A 19,744-nucleotide genomic window follows, 5' to 3' on the forward strand; every position below is an offset into this window, starting at 1 on the left:
TACGGTATCTCAGCTGACTGAATATTGGTTGAGAACGGAGTGTATAGGAACATAAAAAGATTTCCGGCCGGTTTTTCAGAGCTGAACGATCACTAACAACTTGTTCAACAAAATTATAGCGCATGAACAACAATTAGTCGATTACATTTCTCAAATTCGGTCAAGTTTCCCAGTTTTTCTGTTTCTCGTTCACTGGCTTCCAAAGCCTAAGTTCATATTACTATTGCATATCAAAATGTAGGGATTTTTTTTCTCTATTCGTTTTGAAAACTTCCTGCCAAGTTGATACTTTTCCTTGAAGCTAGAGCGTTCTAAACAATTGCCCTACTTTTTTCTCAAAAATAGCCAAGGACAATACTCAGCGTGAAAGGTCAGATGATGTGGAAATTTATTTAGAATTTTTTACGCGTAGGAGACCGTGGTTTTTTGTCGAAAAACTGGTTGAAAATCGATTTTTTGAACTGAAAATGTGCTAAAAATGTCAAAAATGTGGATTTTGGGAAGTCGCTGGCGTGTCTTTGGCGCTTTTCTAACTCGGAATCGAAAAACTGTGAATTTTTCATTGAAAATATACTAAAAATGATGGTTTTCGTCAAAATTTTGGTTAAATCTGAAATAACCGGAAATTTTGACGAAAACCGTCATTTTCAGTGTAATTTCAATGAAAAACTTACATTTTTTCGATTCCGAAACGCGCCAAAGGCACGCCAGTTTCCGTTAAAAACCGCATTTTTAAACAATTTTTTTGGGTTTTTCTGACATTTTCATCTCTAAAACTCTATTTTTAACGAGTTTTAGCAGAAAGGCCGGCATTTCTAACTCAAAATAAAGCAATTTCGATAAGCGCGTCAAAGGCACGCCAGCGACCTCCTAAAAACCGCATTTTTGACATTTTTACCACATTTTCAAAGTCGATTTCCAACCGAAATAAACAGTGAAAAGTTATACAATATAAGAATTTCTTTCTTTTTTCAAGAAAAAAGAACAATTTTTACAAAAAATGAGCGAAAAATGTTTAAAAACTATTTAAAAAACGATGAAACGTTGGCTGGATGCAGGAATCTTTTGTTGTTCGTTGCAGCCGGATGTTTGAAGAATTTGCTCGGTGAGGATCGATCGACGAAGAAGTGTTTCTCCTTCTTATCGGCCACCCATGGAGATGGAATGTTGACTGTCGTTGGAGAGATTTCAGACTTTTCCAGATATTTCTCAGTGCAACACAGTCCCATACAGTCTTTTTCCGGGCAGAAGAGAGAGGTGAGCAGTGGTGATGGATACGGCTTCAGTGGCAGCAGCTGGAAGAAAAATTAGAGAATTTGGATAGGAAAAAACACTGAAAATAGCTAAAAACACTAATTTTTGACTGAAAAATCCGAATTTTCCGGTCAAAGATCATAACTTTTAATCGTTTTCATGGAAAAATTAAAGGATTTTTATGGAAAAAAACACTACTTTTTCAGCTTTTTTGGTCAAAAATTATAAATTTTTATTAAAAATCGTGAAATTTGATCTGAAAATGGTAAAAAAAGACCAGTGGGAGCAGCTGGAAAAAAGAATGGGGTTTAATAAGAACAACCCTTTTTTTTTCAGTTTTTTTGATCAGTTTTTGGGCGAAAAACAGAAAAATACAAAAAAAAATATATTTGCCCAAAAAATATATGAATTTTTATCGAAAATCGACTAAAAATCGTAAAATTTGTTCTGGAAATGCACATGGACTTCAGGAGGAGCGACTGGAAAAAATAATTGATTTTGATAGAAAAAACACCGAAAATAGCTGAAAATACAAATTGTTGGCTTGAAAATCCCAATTTTCTGATCGAAAATCAGTTTTTAGCCGTGTTAAATCAGAAATTCGTAATTTTTTGCAAAAATAGGGTTTCAAGGGAAGCAAATAATTGATTTTAATCAGAAATCGAAAAAAAAAGTGAATTTTGGTTTGAAAATGCGCAAAAATGGTGATTTGGAGTAGAAAAATTGAAAATCGTTCAAAAAAATTGATAAATTTTGTCATTGTCACACCGAAAACAGCCATAAAGCTACGAATTTCCACTGGAAACACTCGAAAATTCGGAATTTTGGTTAAAAATGCTCAATTTTGACTATAAATGTCACAAAAATAAACAGTTTTTAATGAAAAATACTATTTTCATTATGAAAAACAATGGCAAAAAACTAAAAAAAGTTTCGACCACGGCAGGATTCGAACCTACAATCTTCTGCTCCGTAGGCAGACGCGTTATCCATTGCGCCACGCGGCCACACACTTGTCCACCCACTCGACGCCCCCTATGAACCCTCTCACCGGCGTGTTGCCTGTTGATTTTAGGCCGGTTTTAGGCCGTTTTTGACCGTTTCTAGTCGATTTTAGGCTGTTTTTGACCGTTTTAGACAGTTTGTAGTCGATTTTAGGCCGTTTTTGACCGTTTCTAGCTGATTTTAGACTGGTTTAGGCCGTTTTAGGTCGTTTCTAGCTAGTTTTAGGCTGTTTTAGATCGTTTTTAGTCGTTTTTAGGTAGTTTTTGACAGCTTCTAGTCGATTTTAGGCCGTTTTTAGACAACTTTTGACCGTTTTTAGGCTCTTTTAGACCGTTTTTGACAGTTTTCAGACGCATTTCTAGTCATTTCCTTACCACAGCCGTCTCAATATCACACCACGCCCGTCGATTCATTCCCTCGTAGTGTGAATTCTGTCGTTCGACGCGATCTCCACGGTCGAAACGGCCAATATAGGCACGACCCGTACGACGGATCTCCTCGATTCGGGCGGTCACCTCGTCGTGTGTCTGGAATTAGGGGGAGAGTTTGGACGGCCGAAAATTTTCAAAAAAAAACCCAAAAATAATGGAATTCCACAATAGTAGCAATAGAGCGCGGTTGCATTTATGGAAAATTCAAAAATTCAGTTATTTTAGCATTGGAGCGCATTTGCGATTTTCAGTTAGATGTGGTGTTGCGACGTAAATCTACACAGGAACAGCTCTTGGTGTCGATTTACGCCCGTAAATTCGCACAGGATTACTGTATCATTCGTTTTTTCAACAGAATAAGGAATTACGCTCGTAAATCCACACTTAAATCAATTTTTCTGGAAAAATGAAGGTTAGGGTGGATTTACGAGCGTAAATCTACACCAAAAACGAGTTTTTGTAAAAATTGAAGCGTAAATCGTTATTCTATTGGAAAAACGGATGATACAGCAATCTTGTGCAAACTTACGGGCGTAAATCGACACTGTTCCTTTGTAGATTTACGTCGCAACCCCGCTTTTTACTGAAAATCGCAAATGCGCTCCAATGCTAAAATAACTGAATTTTTGAATTTTCCATAAATGCAACCGCGCTCTATTGCTACTATTGTGGAATTCCATTATTTTCGGTTTTTTTTGAAAATTTTCGGGCAAAACTTTATTTCTTTAACAGTGAAGGGATTTTGAGTGAAATTTTCAGAATTCTATGACATTTTTCTGCTGAAAATCGGCTTTTTTTTTCGAAAATTTCAAACACTTTTTTAAAATTCTCAATAGAGCGCACTAGCAATACATAACACTTTGAAAATTCGCGGTCTGAAATGCGGCAGGGAATTGTGGGCGGAGATGAGCGATATTGAATTTCATTAAAATATCAGCTAGAATTCGAACCGTGCCGCTTGCAATTTAAGCTCCGCCCACAATTCTCTGCCGTACTTGCGTTTCAGCACGCGAAATTACACCGCTAAAGTGCGCTCTATTGAGAATATTAAGAAATTCTTTAAAATTTGCGCAAATACGCTCCAATGCTAAAAAAAAACCGAATTCTGAGTACTGAAAATGCGCTCAGATTTCAATTTTTGACATTTTTGAATTTTCCATAAATGCAATCGCGCTCTATTGCTACTATTGTGGAGTTCCATTATTTGGGGGGATTTTTTTGAAAATTTTTGGCCAAACTTGAATTCTATGACATTTTTCTGCTGAAAATCGGTTTTTAAAAAAAAAATTTGGATTCAGAGGTTTTTTTTGGTCATTTTTGTGATATTTTTACACTGGAAATCGACTTTTTGACGGTTTTAAGCTGAAATTCAGTGCTCGAAACTGGAAATTGAGCCGTTTTGGAAGATTTTGTGCAGAAATATTAAGCTTTTCGTGATATTTTTCAAATTAGGAATCGACTTTCTGACTCAAAGAGAACTAACGGCATCTGGTTGATTTTGAGCGAAATTTTCATCTTTTTGTGACATTTTTAAGCTGAAAATCGTCATTTTGTCGAAAAAATTGTCGGATTCAGAGGGGTTTTCGTCACTTTTCGAGTGATTTTTAGCAAAAATACTAGATTTTTGCTGAAAACCGGCTTTCAGAGCGATATATACACGATTTCTGCACATTTTTTAGCAGAAAATTTGCATTTTTATGAGATTTTTAAGCAAAAATGTCGACTTTTAGTGTCAAAACTGCAAAATTTGAGTTAAATATCTGATTTTTGCTGAAATTTTTTGCTGAACCTCAGGTATGTGCCCGGGTGGCGTTGAGCGCCTCGCATTTTCAGCCGGAATTTGAAAATGCGACGAGAAAGAGTGTGCGAAATGGAGAGACGCAGACACACTCTCTCGATTTCACACACTCTCTCTCGTCGCATTTTCGCCCACTTTGAAATCTTTCAGCGCCCAAAGCGCCTCCATAGGCACATCCCTGCTGAACCTTGAATTTTTCCCTAATATTTTTTACCTTAGCCCCCTCAAACCGACACTCCAAAATTGGTGTGCAAAAGTGTGCAAACTCGTGGGGCATCCGTCGAACGGTCAGTGGACTCGTCTCGACAATCCGCAATTCTCCCGTGTCAATCTCCATGAAAACGTCTTTCGGCGGCGCGGACCAACGCACGTCACACACGTGACGAGCCCGTCGGAATTGAGTTCCTTCGTGCTGGAATTCGTCGAGGCAAAGGATTACATTCACTTTCCACCAGTATGACTTTGTTGGTTGTCTGGAATGGGAGAATTTTGGAAAAAGTGCTTAAAATCGCTGAAAATTCTCTCCAAAATTCGATTTTAATAGAGCGAAATTGAAAATTTTCCATTTTTCTTGCTATTAGCACGACACGCTTCTTACAACCGCGCTCTACCGAAATCGCAGAAAATAGTGTGCGAAATTGAGAGACGCAGAGAAAAAGAGACATTTTTCTAGCGGATTTCGGTGGAGCGCAGTTGTAGTAACTGTGCCGAGCTGTGACGAGCAGGATTACATTCACTTTCCACCAGTATGATCTGGTTGGTTGTCTGGAATGATGGAATTAATGGATTTTGGAAAAATTTAATATTTTTATTGAAAAAAATGTTTAAAATCACTGAAAATCGTTTAATTTTCAGTGTTTTTAATCATTTTAAAGCATTTTTTGAGTGAAAATAGGCAATTTTTCACTAAAATTCGATTTTAATAGAGCGAATTTGAAAATTTTCCATTTTTCTTGCTATTAGCACGACACACGCTCACGGTAATTCAAAGTGAACCTATGCAAACGCGCTCTTTTGAGAAAAATCGCTTACCTAAATTTTTTTGTTTAAACTGAAAAACTTTGTCAAGAAATGGTTTTAAGGAGAAATATAATCGAGAAAGGCTATTTTTTTGAAAAAACAAAAAATATAAAAAAATTGCAATTTAGGCGTCAAATAATATTACCAAAATGTAGTCTCAACAAAGCGCGTTTGCATAGGTTACGATTGAATTATCGTGCACGCTTCTTACAACCGCGCTCTACCGAAATCGCAGAAAATAGTGTGCGAAATTGAGAGACGCAGAGAAAAAGAGACATTTTTCTAGCGGATTTCGGTGGAGCGCAGTTGTAACGAACTGCGTCGAGCTGTGCCGAGCAGGATTACATTCACTTTCCACCAGTATGGTCTGGTTGGTTGTCTGGAATGATGGAATTATTGGATTTTGGAAAAATTTAATATTTTTATTGAAAAAATGTTTAAAATCACTGAAAATCGTTGAATTTTCAGTGTTTTTCCTCACTTCAAAGCATTTTTTGAGTGAAAATAGGCAATTTTTCACTAAAATACGGTTTTAATAGAGCGAATTTGAAAATTTTCCATTTTTCTTGCTATTAGCACGACACGCTTCTTACAACCGCGCTCTACCGTAACCTCGAGAAAATAGTGTGCGAAATTGAGAGACGCAGAGAAAAAGAGACATTTTTCAAGGGGATTTCGGTGGACCGCGGTTGTAAGAAGCGTGATATTTTCAAATGAACAAAAAATATTTTCATTAAAAAAGGAAAAATACAAATTTTCAGCACAATTTTTTTTGTTGGATAAATTTTTGAATTTCGCGCTAATTTTACGAACATTTTACTGGAGCGCAGATGCCACCTAGTCTAGTGGGGCGCGGTAGACGCCGTGAATTTAAATTTTCAAAATTTCGCTGCGTCATCATCGACGTTCGATACGTAGCTTTTAGCAATTGAGCCAATTCTGCGACTTTTGAAATTTCGCGCCAAACTTTTGGCGTCCAGTGGGGCGCGATTGCTCAAATTGTTCTGAAAACATTAAAAATCGACAAAAAATGTTTAAAAGGGGTGAAAATGATGAAAATTCTTGAATTTGAAAGAAAAACTTAAATTTTACACGAAAAACTCATAAAATCACTGAAAATGTGAGATTTTCAGTCGAAAAATCTGTAGAAAACTGAAAAAAATCACTCTGAATGGACAAAAAGTTCTAGAAATGGCTGAAAGCCCACATTTTGAGGACGGGGACTAGTTTTCCAAAAATTGTGTTTTTAGGCCACCAAAGCAATTTTCGGATTTCTACGGTTTTTAGCTATTTTTAGCTGTTTTAAGACATTAAATTTCCAAAAAAAACTAATTTTCAGAACCAGGGACTAGTTTTTCCAATTTTGGGTTTCTAGGCCATGGGATTTTCGGCCAAAAAGCACCTGGAAAAGCAGAAAACTTCAGAAATTGCTGAAAAGATGGGATTTTCAGATTTTCAGACAAAAATCAAAATTTTTAAACATTAATTTTTTAAATTGTTCAATTAAAGAAAACACTGAAATTCTACACGAAAAATTCAAAATATCACTGAAAATGTGAGATTTTCAGTCAAAAAATCTGAAAAAACTAGAAAAAACCACTCTGAAAATCTAGAAATGGCTGAAAATGTCGGATTTTCAGACAAAAATCTGAGAACTTTTTTTGCTGAAAATTTCGCTAAAAACTCGAATTTTTAGACAAAATCCCATTGATTAGTGCTCCGAATCGCTCAAAAAACTGGAAAATTTCTCAAAATCGATGATAAATGCTTAAGAGCTTCAAAAAATGGGCGAATATGATCGAAAGTCCCGATTTCTGTTCGAAAATGGGCAAAAAAACTCTAGAAATGTCTGAAAATATGGCATTTTCAGCCAAAAACCTCTAAAAATGGCTGAAAAAGAGAATTTCAGTTTAAACATCTGTAGAAAACAGAAGAACCACTCAAAACCACTCTGAAAATCTAGAAATGGCTGAAAATATGAGATTTTCAGTCAAAAAATCTGGGAAATTACTCTGAAAATATGGGATTTTCAGTCAAAAAGCACCTGGAATTCGGGAATTTCTTCTTCTCCTCAAGATCCGTTCCAAACGTGTTCTGCATCGCGGGACTCAATCGATTGAACCATTTCATAAAGTATTCTGAGAATTCTCTCAAATATAATTGTAGATCAAATCTAGCGGGAATCACGTAAGCGCACATCTTCTCCGTACTGAATAAAACCCTCTGAATCTCCAAGAATCCAGCGTTGTGATTGAAGGCGTTCACTCGAGAAATCAGATAATTCGCCGTGTTTGACACGTCTTTACGCAGATAATGAGAATCCGTCAGAGGCAGTTTGTAGTCGGTGTCCAGGTTGTAGATACCAGCGAACTGCAATGAAAATTAGGGAATTTTTAACAGAAAATACTGAAAAATCAATATTATTAGCATTTTTTACTAGCACGACACGCTTCTTACAACCGCGCTCTACCGAAACCGCGAGAAAATAGTGTGCGAAATTGAGAGACGCAGAGAAAAAGAGACATTTTTCATAGTTGTCAAGGCCCGGCCCGGCCCGAAGGCCCGGCTTCAAAAAATGACCCTTTTTTTCCAATTTTTTCGAATTTTTTCAATTTTTCATCGGAAATGTGACAATTTTCGACTATTTTTCAGAATTTCTTCTAATTCTGAATGGTAGTCGAATATTTGACTTTTTTGCGAAAAAATTCAAAAAAAATTTCAAAAAATTTGAAAAATTTTTCGCGCCAATTTGGCCGGGCCTTGAAAACTATGCATTTTTTCAGGGCGTTTCGATGGAGCGCAGTTGTAAGAACTGTGCCGAGCTAATATGTTAAAAACACAATTTTCAATTTTTCAGGATTTCAGTTCAAAATCCCCAAATTCACGACAAGTAAAATTATATTGAAAAGCAACAAAGAAATATTAGCAGAGCAAATTCGTTACAACTGCGCCCCACCGCAAACGAGAGAGTATCGACAAGAGAGACGCAGAGTTTTTTTCTCGCGCTGACACAGATTTTCACCATTTTTGATCTATTTTCACAAGTTTCAATTAAAAGCCAATTTCCGAAAGAATATTATGCAAAAATAGATCAAAAATAGTGAAAATCTGTTTCGCGCCAGAAAAAACTCTGCGTCTCTCTTGCTGATACTCTCTCGTTTGCGGTGGGGCGCAGTTGTAAAAACGCGTGGGCTGCTAATAGGTCGGCAGCCGTGGAAGTCGGATTTTTTCTCGAAAAGAACTTCAGTCAGTACAAACTCTCATCACGGTTCTTAAAACTGCGCCCCACTGGAACCTCCTTAAAAATGTCTCGTTTTCTCTGAGTCTCTCAATTTCGCACACTATTTTCTCGCGGTTTCGGTAGAGCGCTGTTGTAAGAAGGGTGCCGTGCTAATAGACATCTTTTTTCTCAATCCTTATAAAAATTCAATTGAAATCAAATCTTCTCTTTCTTACCGGATCTTTATGCCATCTGTTACTTGGATTTGTGATATTTGTGGGCGGTTCGATATAAAATTCCAGATCGGGACACGAGAAACATCGACGTCTCATTGTATACATATCGCCCGTTTTCCGGTGATCCTTCACCCAATCTGACACTGATTTCGAGTTTCGAAGCACCTGAAATGAGGAATTTCGAGTGGTTTTGGTCGAAAAATCGGTGGAAATTGGTGAAAATCGACTTGAAAATGAGCCAAAAGTAAAGTTGGTCTGAAATGAGCTGAAATTAACTGAAATTGATCAATACGTACTATAATATTTTCTGAAATCACCGAAATTTGAGTGAAATTTACGAATTTGGAGTGTTTTTTGGTGTTTTTACGGTTTTTTTCACCAATTTTTTGCAATTTTTACTGATTTTGAGTTATTTTCGGTCATTTTCCTGAAGTTTAGACTGATTTAAATTAATTTTTTGAACAAGATTTGAGTGATTTGACGAAATTCCTGAAAATTCCGGTAATTTTACAGTAAAATTGAGATTTAGAGTTACTTTTAGCCACTTTTAAGCAAATTTTCTCTGTTTTTTGAAGATTTTTGACCATATTCAGTGATTTTTGGCGGTTTCCGATCAATTTTCAGCCGATTTTCAGTGATTTCTGACTATTTTCATCCATTTTTACCTCTAAATTCTTCAATTTCGCTGTGGCATCGGTGTCGACACTGTTTCCGCACTGAAAATTCAAATTTTAGCATAGAAAAACCAGAATTTTCATTCAAATATTCACCACTAAATCGACAGCATAATGCTTGGGTGTCGGTTTCAATTTACTGCCATTCCCATAGTACGTGTGCAGATTATTGATGTATTGAGCGTCGCATTCTGGAAAATTTTTTATGCAAAAAATCATGTTAAAATACATTTTCAGAACTTTTCAAAAGAGTTTTGAGACAATTTTCGGTACGAAATGAGTCAAAATCGGAATTTTCAGAAAATTTCAGATTTTTCACTGAAATTTGCTACTTTTTAACGATTTTCGGTGAAAAAACATAATATTTGAATAGATTTTGGCAAGAAAATCATGAAAATCACAATTTTCAGCAGATTTCAATGATTTCCAGTCAAAAAATCTAAAATTTTCCAAAATTTTCCGTATTTCCTCACTCGATCGGCATTTAATCCGGGTTTTCAAATAAATTGGATAGACAATTCCAGATTTTTAGATAATTTTGACTGAAAACAACGGATATTTTCAGGTTTTTCAGCTGAAATTGCTGTTCTGGTTCGAAATACTTCCTTGGGGAGAAAATTTACTGAATTTTTATGCAAAAATAGGTCAAAATCATGTTGTTTTACGTTTTCAGCACAATTTCAAGAGCTTCCCAACCAATTTTCACAATAAAGGCGTCAAAATCGCAATTTATAGCGAATTCCAGATTTTTTATTGAAATTTGGAATTTCTTGATGAATTTTGTGGAAAATCACAATTTTTATGCATGTTTCAACCAGAAAATCACATTTTCAGCAGATTTCAATGATTTCCAGTCAAAAAATCTCAATTTTTCCAAAATTTTCGGAAGTTTTATCACGATTTTCAGCAAATTTCATTAAATTTTCCGTATTTTCTCACTCGATCGGCATTTAATCCAATTTTTCAAATAAAATGGTTAGAACATTCCAGATTTTCAGGGTTTTTCAGTCAAAAAATCTCAATTTTTTGAAAAATTTTCAGATTTCTCACGAGTTCTGCAATTAATCCGGTCTTGTCGATATTTTTTATAGACTGGTTTTCCCTTCGCAGTGTCTTTTGCATCATATTCCACTTCCTTCGCATATTTCTCATCATGCGTCGCTCGTTGCTCGTCATCCGGTGCCCGCTGACTGATTAATGTCCCTAAAATTAAAAATTTCGCTTAATTTTTGCTCTAAAGTATCGATTTTTACTTCCTGCAAAGAATTCAAGCAAATTCTCTTCAAATCCATCCACAGCTTCGATCAATGGCGGTGTCTGTGGTGGGAAATAGTGCCATGTGCGTTCCGATGACATTCTGGAAGCAAAAAGTGGGTTAAATAGTGGTTTTGACGGTTTAGAAGTGCGAAAAATGAGTTTAAAATTGATTTTTAACCCGAAAAACAGGTTTTATCGAAGTTTTTTGACCAAAAACCATGAAAAATCGACTAAAATGATAATTTTCAAAATTCCGTCATCTGCAAACACCGCGACGCAATAATGCACAACTTCAAAATCTACAGTAATCCATAATATACTTTTCTGGCGGAAAATCAAAAAACTGGTTAAATATTGGAATTTTATGGTCTCACAGTCTCGGAAAAGAGTTGCAACGAAGCTCCGCCCCTAAAACAATACAAATATCTTATTTTTCTTTAAAAAATTCCCCCAAAAACCTCCAATTTCCACGTGAATCAGTTTAAAAAGAAAAGTAAAAAAGATTCCACTGACCCCACGCCCCACTAACCCTGATTTCCTCCACATAAAAGCTAGGGAATTCCTCAAGTACCCCTATTACAGATATTCTGTCGTCGTATGATTATGCTTTGTCTAAAGCAAATCATAAAAACAAATAAAAGCCGTGAGAAGATGAAAACGACCATAGCTCTAGTAGTTCTGTGTCTCATACAAGGTGAGTTCATAAAGGGAGAATGAATGAAGGTAATGATGTTATTGGTTTCAGGCTCTCTTGCCAATGACCGCCTCGGTCTCAACGACCAAAAGTATTACAAGGATTCGATATCCCCTGGAATCGGTAAGAGCCATAGGGTGACAGGGGACCTGAAAGTGACAGTTAATAGCGTGGCACAGTTCTTACAACTGAGCTCCACCGAAAATCCCTTGAAAAATGTCTTTTTTTGTATAAGTCTCTCAATTTCGCACCTAATTTTCTTCGGTTTCGATAGAGCGCGGTTGTAAGAAGCATGTCTTGCTAATACCTTGTCCTTTGGTAGTCTTACCCCTACGGTACTGTGTTTTCGGTCACAGTAGCGTGGGTTACGGTAACGCGTCGCCGAGTCATGAATTCTAACAAGCCAGAAGCTTGGGCTCCATCTGGGTCAGAGTTGAGCGGAATGTTGTTTTTGAAATGGCGGAAGGCGGAAGGCGGAAATCCTCTGAACCCTGATTAAGGTGGAATTCATGGTTCGGCGCAAATTCTGTACAAAAACGCCAGGATGTATCAAAACTTGAAATTTGATTAGCTAGAAACTTTTGCACTGTGCGGTCCTTCTAGCTGCCCTCCGGGGACCCAATGACCCAAAATCTGACTGACATTCCAACCAACTTCTCCTGTTTTCAGATCCATCCAGCTACACTTCTAGTCAGAGTGACTATTCTGATCTACCTCCATCTCCGACTTCTAACTCCCATTCTCTTCCATATCCCAAGGCTTCAAATAGTAACGATTAGCTCAAAGTTTTCATATCACTCATCCCATTTTTTCAGACTTCACGTCTCCCCTTGCTCCTGCTCAACACGATTACTCCCATTCTGACTCTAACTCAATTGAATCTTCTGCTTTCGTCAACTCCGATCTTGACTCTCCATTCTCCCAGCACTTCCAACACATACGATCTGCCAGAAATGGTAAGTTGAAAGCTTCGGGGTCCATAATCCTTAATTCAATTCCAGCCAACGACAATCTCGCCGACTACCTGAAACACACCACCATCGTTGCTCATCTTGCCAATGGAATCGCTCTCCAGAATGGGCTGATGAATGGAAAGATGACACCAAGTGATGTCGCAGCGGAACTTCTGAACTTTGGATCGATACCTATCTCGACTATTGCTAACTTCAAAAAGGATAGTATTGTTGCTGTTACTGGTCAACTGAAGAAACCCCAACCCACCATCGATTCCTCTGTTACTGACTTGGAAGATCTGGCGTTGAAGTGGGATTATATAATCTCAAAAAGTGGTGGCCTCGAAAATGCGGAGACTCTCCCTGAAATTGATAACTATTTTGCTGAAGTAGAAAAGTTCAAGAACGATTTCGATTCCGGGACTTTGGCAGCACCTACTCTCTTGATCCCGGAAGCCGAAACGAAACTTAATGCTATTGTTGTGAGCAAACTGAAATCGTGGATCGAGAGCGGATTGTATGTTCAAACTTATAATGCTTTCGCGACTTTCGCCTCTAACTTCAATGATTTATTATTGGCTATTGAGAAATTCAAGAAAGATATAGAGGATTTCACTAAGTATCCACTACTGCAAAAGGGGCCCACAATTTCCGAGCCACTTGAACGACTAATTGGTTTGACTGACCTCCGCTTGACATTTTCTTTGATAATGACGGACGAGAGCAAACAGACTATATCGAAGAGTGTCAAAGACGTCCTTTCACTTGCTACAAAATCTCGAGCTGCTGATAAAGAGTTTTCGAATATGCACAAGTTGGCGGAATCGAGATCGTCTCCTGGATTGACTAATCGAAAGAATACCATCGGATTCCCAGGAGGTATGAATTAGATGATATAACTTTTGAAAATAATTTTCTCTTTTCTAGGTGTAAATGAGGCCAACCAACTGGCAAAGGATGTTGCTGATCCATGGATTGCGAAGATGGTCAATGTCCAGGGATCAAATCAGAATGATCTGGCTGCTGGCTTGGAACCTCTGTTCAATTTCCAGAAGACATTGAGTATAGTGGATGAGAAATTGAAGCCAATCTCGACGGATGATGTTCGTGATGCTCTCTCAAATTTTGCACAAATTCAAAAAGAGCTATCCAGTTTGACACCGGAATCAGCCAAGTCTGTCTCAACACTGTTTGACAACCTCAAAGGATGTACTGTGCTGCCGATTGGTACAAACTTTTATCAAAATAGCAAGACCCTCACTGAAAATATTAAATTCCTGGGAAGTGTGTATGACTCTGCAAAGTTGACACTGGCTGATTTCGATTTGGCAGCAGTGAGAACAGAGATGGACCAATTGATTGCGTCACTTGGTTTCAAAGATCTTGGCAAGAACAGTAGTCCAGAAGCAGAGGTCAAGGAAGCTGTTAAAGTGAGTCTGAAAAAAATCGAAATACGTTGTTTATGGTGTACTTTCAGAAATTAGAAAAGCACAACACACTGGTGGATATGAAAGGAGTAATGAATCGAGTCAAGCAGACATTCTCCGGGATCCCTGTGACAGGTTTGAAGGACATCGCCGAATACATCTTCAACAATAAGGACAACATCAAATTCAAGCAAATTGATAGCGAAGTGGCGTTTTACGGTTGCCTCAGCAAGTTAGCAGTGGATTCAACGAAAGCTTCACAGGGGATCAAAGCACTTCGTAGTCTGAGAACTGTGAATCTGCAAAAGGTTGCAAAGGTGGAGTCAGCTGTAACCTCAGTTGCCGAAGCCGCCAGTGGTCTGTCAGGAGTCGCCTCGATTCAAGAGAAGATGAAGAAGGATGCCAAAGAAGCCGCCATGGAGCTCAATAAGTTGCCGGATGCCTCTAACAAGGCTGTAGTGATTGGTCGATCTGTCTTGTCTCTTCAAAGTGCAGCCAAATTGAGTGATTTGGAATCTCAACTCAGTCAACTCAAGTCCATCGATGCATTGGTTCAAGTGGAGATTCAGAAGGTGTCTATCCCAGCTGACAGATCAGTGATAATGAAGCAGTGGGGTAACCACAAGAAGGATATGGATCAGTTGGAGAAGACTCTTGCTGGCATCCAGTCGTTTGACTCCAAACTGAACGTCTCAAATGCCACGACACTCGGTGATTACGGTAGATCATTGGCAAATCTGGCTCTCTTGACTACTGTATCGATGAATGCAAAGGAGAAGTTGAAAGCGTTACAGACTTTGATACTGACTGCTGATCCGAAAGACAAACCAGTTATGGAGGATTGCCGGAAGACCCTGGAACAGTTGGCCAATCTGGATCTTGGTTTCGCAAGCCACTCTGCTCAATACAAAAGTGCTCCACCGGCATTCCAAGCTCTTCATGACTTCCTATCCAAGTTTCTCGCAGTCCCTCACAATACAAATCAGCAGCAGCAGCAATCGTCTAATAAGGAGGAGAGTGGTTCTACTCCTATGTAAGTAAGTCTATTAGAATTTCGAGTCTGATAGAATTATTTTCAGCTGGTATTTCATTGGTGGCGGTGCAGGTGTCGTAACACTCATTGCCATCGTGGCAGCAGGTGTCTTCTTTTTTCTTAAACATAAACGGGAAAAAGAGCAAGCAAATGATTGGAAGAAGACGATTATGAGTTGGGTCGATGAGCACAAGCTGCGGGGCACGACACACGCATTCCAAATGCACAATACAGTAATCAGTGCGGTCAACATTGGGGTCATACCGACTTATGAGGGTTATGAAGCGAATCAATTGCTTCCGAACAATAAGCATCGGTGAGTTGGAATCTTTGAAAACTTTAAATTTTAAACGAAAATATTCCAGGAATCCCGATATTTTGTGTAATCCGAAGACTATGCACGTACTCGACAAGGGCCGTTACATACATGCGAGTCAATTCGGTTCTAATGATCAAGAAGTAGTCCAGTTTGTTGGAACTCAGGTAAGACATTTTGCAATCAAAACGTTTTGACCACCCAAATCGTAATCTTCAAGCGACACTTGTAGTTTTTAGTTGAAAATAGTCAACTTTGTGGGTATGACGTGCTCTCACTGATTGTCTCACAGCTTTGATTGTTTATGGAATGTATAGATCAAGTCTAGATCTTCATTTTTGTAGTTGACAACTTTTTGATTGCTCCGCCCACTTTCGAGATATGCGCCTTTAAAGATTAGAGGCAAGAGAGTGTGCGAAAAGAAGAGAGCGCCTCCCTGCTTCACGTTAAAGGCGCATATCTAAAAAGGGGGCGTAGCTATCTAAAAAGTATCAACTAAAAAAATGTAGATCTAGACTTGATCTATACAATCAATTTAGATTTACACTTATGCTATTGCAAAGAAATGAGTTGCAAGCTTTCAAAGTTTGTCAATTTTTAGAAAAGTATGAAAAAGAAGTCAAAGTTTGAGACTACGTAAGGGTGTTTAAACTACAGTTTTCAATACTTTTTAAAAATCAATGTATAGAACCAAACTAGATCTTTATTTTTGTAGTTGACAACTTTTTGATAGCTATCCACGCTTTTAAGATATGCGCCTTTTAAAATAACATATTTCCAAGGCGCAAGCGGGAAGTGAGGAGGACACGCAGAGTAGCTAGACGCCCTCCTCTTCACGACCCTCAATCTTTAAAGGCGCATATCTCAAAAGTGGGCGGAGCTATCAAAACTTTGTCAACTAAAAAATGAAGATCTAGATGTGATCTATACACTACATAAACAATCAAAGCTGTGAAACTACAAGGGAGACCATGTCACACTCACAAAGTTGGCCATTTTTAACCAAAAACTGCATGTCCTAGTTGCGAAACGTTGCCGTATAATCATCAAAACGTCTCTGTTTCCAGGCTCCAATGATATCACGTACCTACCTCCGTGAGATTTACGACAAGGCGTTACACGAGGTGGCTAAACTGGAGACACGAGTGGAGTCCGACACGAGAGAAGACTTTTGGCTGATGGTCATGACGAAGGGCACGGAGTACGCCGTCTCGTTGTTGACAGATAAAGAAATGAAGGCGTTGGCCTGTCACTACTATCCAGACACTACGAAGACACCACTGGCCTGCGGTCGATTCACGGTCAAGATGGAATCGGAGTCGTTGATTTTGAATAAGACGGTGAAGCAGAGGAATCTGGCGATTGAGGATACTCAGTGAGGAGACCAAAGGGCTAATTAGGCTTCTAATTATGTACGAATTTCAGGAATAAGTTGGAAGCTCGAAAACTGGAACATCTTCAGTTTCTCAACTGGGACGCTGAGCAGATTCCTGAATCACACGAAACAGCTCTCGCAGTGATGGCTAGGGTGAAGGGTAGTAAGGTACGGTTGCGAAACGTCCCCAGTGGTTTTAAAATGACTCTTCTTTCCAGAAACCAGTCGTTGTGCACTGTTCGGATGGAACGGAGCGTACACTGTCGTTCATTGGTCTCCAACACATTTACGAAGCCGTCAAGAAGCATCCGCATCGGAAGTTTCAGGATATTGTGGTGGAGATGTGCAAGAGACGGTGGCACGGTGTGCAACGAAATGTTTTGTCGGCGTGGCTTGTCTCTGGGGTCCGAAAACAGCTGATTATGGTAAGCCTCCCGTCTAGAAATTGGTCGCAACAAAATAAGGCGAAAGCTGTCATCTAAAAATGACAATTTGCTTTGAAAACTATCGTTTTTCTAACGTTCGTTGTATGTTTTTAACAACATTTGAGACCCTGAAACGCGCCCAAGCCGCCCCAACCACCAAGACCTTATTCTCTGTTTGAAACGTTTTTAATCAACCTTCGGAGCCAAAAAGGCGGCGGAGGTGCCCCCGACTCGTCTATTCCCAAAATGTGTCAAAGTCTTTTTGAAGTCAGAAAGCGCGCCAGAGATGCCCCAGCATAGTCCATTCCAAACATTTTGAAAAATCAAATGATTCTTTTTTAACTTTTTATTAATTAATCTTCTCGTATTAAGGAAAACAAAATGAACAACGACGACTACATCGAAGACCTGCCAGTGCTGAAGGCGATGCAAACCAAAGTTCGCGAAGACGCCACCCTTCTACACAAGGCGTTGGAAGCCAACATTGACGCATGGATAAACAAGAACTATTCGGTGAACGGAAAAGATCAATACAATCTTCACGCAAAAATCATGGACCTGATGAGAGCGGTGGCGAAGCCGGATGTGGTTGACGCCCTGAAGCATCTGCCACCGAGTAAACATCGATATAAGGACATTTACTGTAATCCGAAGACTGCGGTCAAGTTGGAATGTGAAGGGATAATCATTCCGATCCATGCGAATACGGTCAAGTCGAGAGCCAAGTACGCGACGGAGTTTATTGCCACACAGGTAGCTACACAAGTTGTCTTCAGTTGTAATCTGATATATTTTTAGGGCCCAACGGAAAAATCTGCTAAAATTGACTACACATGTGAAGACTTCTGGATGATGGTGCTTCTCAAAAAGGCGGAATACCTTGTAAACCTTGTGAATATGGGCGAAATGGGTCACAAGTGTGCATGGTACTTTCTATTGGAAAAAGATGAAAGTATCAGTTGTGGAAGATTTATGATCAAAACCATTTCGTCAAAACCTTTTGAGGGAAAGAGTGAGGAGGTGATAGAGAGAGTGTTGGAAGTGACCGACGAGTACAACAAGTTCGACTCGAAAACGGTCACTCAGTATCACTTCCATAGTTGGAAAGACCAAGATATTCCGGACGGAGGTCATGAGGCTCCAATTAAAGTGATGGAGATGGTCAATAAGAGTGAGGTGAGAAAGAGTGGTTAAGGGGGTTTACAGTTTATTTCATTTTTACTAAAACTACCGTAACCCCCCGGAATTTCGTGTCAAGACCTGTACAACATTGATTTTCAAAATCAGCATGACAAAACGCGTCGAATGAGTGATATCATGCCATACATTAAAGTTTTCAAAAAAACTTTTAACTCTTGGGGCCCAAAATTCTGAAATTTTCTGAATTTTCAAACCTGGTCATGATTATACTCATGTGAAAGCTCTTGACTTGCTCATTCATTGAATATAGTTTTTATTGGTCTTGCCAAGGAATTCGGAGAGATACGGTAGTTTTTGTGAAGTTGGATATTTGAAAATTTTCGAAAATCCATAACTTGAAATGACTATAAGCTGGATTAAAAAAATTTGCACAATTTCTTCCAAAAACCTTATGACATTTTCCTGACAATTTCATCAAAAATACTAGTTCTTACAACTGCGCTCCACCGAAATGCCTTGAGCCTAAATTCTGATCTTTGCCGTCAAAATTCAGTGTGTCAGATGTCTTGGATTTATAGGTTTTTGAGAATGATTTGCCCATCTCTACAGTTTCATTTTGATGGTATTGAGACCTTGACTTAAAATATTCCCTTATTCTGTAAAATTGCAAATGGTTGTCGCATGAGCTCACTTTCAATCAGGTTAGAAGTTAATTTAGATTAGAAACATGACTCCATTTTTGTGATTGACATTTATTGCACGGATCTCCTTTTAGTGTGTTATACATTTCCAGAGCAATTTTTTAGTTTTTAAAATTTTCCCGCAACGCAGCCGCAGCGCATCATTGAGCTTTGCACCCTAAACTAATTCGCTTCAAACTATATATTTATTCAGCACCCCGTCATTGTTCACTGCTCTGCTGGCGTCGGACGAACAGTCGCGTTCATTGGACTCCAATACGTGTACGAGGAGATTCTCATGCATCCGGACACTACGATTCATGAAGTGATGGGATTCATGCGCAACCAGCGTTGGCACGGAATCCAGAAAGTGCCACAATCGTATTGGCTCTATTTGGGTGTCGTTCTTCGTTTCATCAAGGTGAGCTCTTCTTTTTTTAGAAGATTTTTAAAGTATCTTTTTGTTTTCAGAAATTCGACTTAAAAATGGATAGATACACAGATCAATTCGTTAATGTACTACCGATAGTGGAGGAATTGGCTGGGAAGAAAAAGAAAATAAAAAAAGATGAAAAAGTAAAGAAGGAGAAAAAGAAAGCGAAAAAAGCAGCGGCTAAGGAGAAGGAAGGAGATCGCAAATCGGCTGCTGGAGGGGTGTCTGAATTCGAGTCTGAAGAAGAGGTGGACACTGATGTAGAGGTTCTCGAAGAGTCTGCACCGGAAGCGAGGGGAGAACAACGTCAACCGGCTGCTGAAGAGTCTGAAGAATCTGGAGAGTCTTCTACGGAGCCGTCGAGACCGCCTTG

At 38.7% G+C, this 19,744-nt stretch overlaps 1 protein-coding gene across 1 annotated transcript; it reads right to left on the bottom strand.

The window, feature by feature from the left end:
* Positions 1-1,022: 1,022 nt before the first annotated feature.
* Positions 1,023-10,994, bottom strand: GCK72_000258 (uncharacterized protein; the record flags this gene model as incomplete). The annotated part of the gene is made up of 9 exons (XM_003091460.2): positions 1,023-1,295; positions 2,634-2,786; positions 4,703-4,961; positions 7,553-7,878; positions 8,965-9,129; positions 9,630-9,680; positions 9,735-9,829; positions 10,689-10,841; positions 10,892-10,994. 9 exons carry the CDS (start codon positions 10,992-10,994, stop codon positions 1,023-1,025), a joined length of 1,578 nt encoding a protein of 525 aa, XP_003091508.2.
* Positions 10,995-19,744: the final 8,750 nt, after the last annotated feature.

Source organism: Caenorhabditis remanei, chromosome I, assembly GCF_010183535.1.
Source record: "Caenorhabditis remanei strain PX506 chromosome I, whole genome shotgun sequence".
Lineage (NCBI taxonomy): Eukaryota > Metazoa > Nematoda > Chromadorea > Rhabditida > Rhabditidae > Caenorhabditis > Caenorhabditis remanei.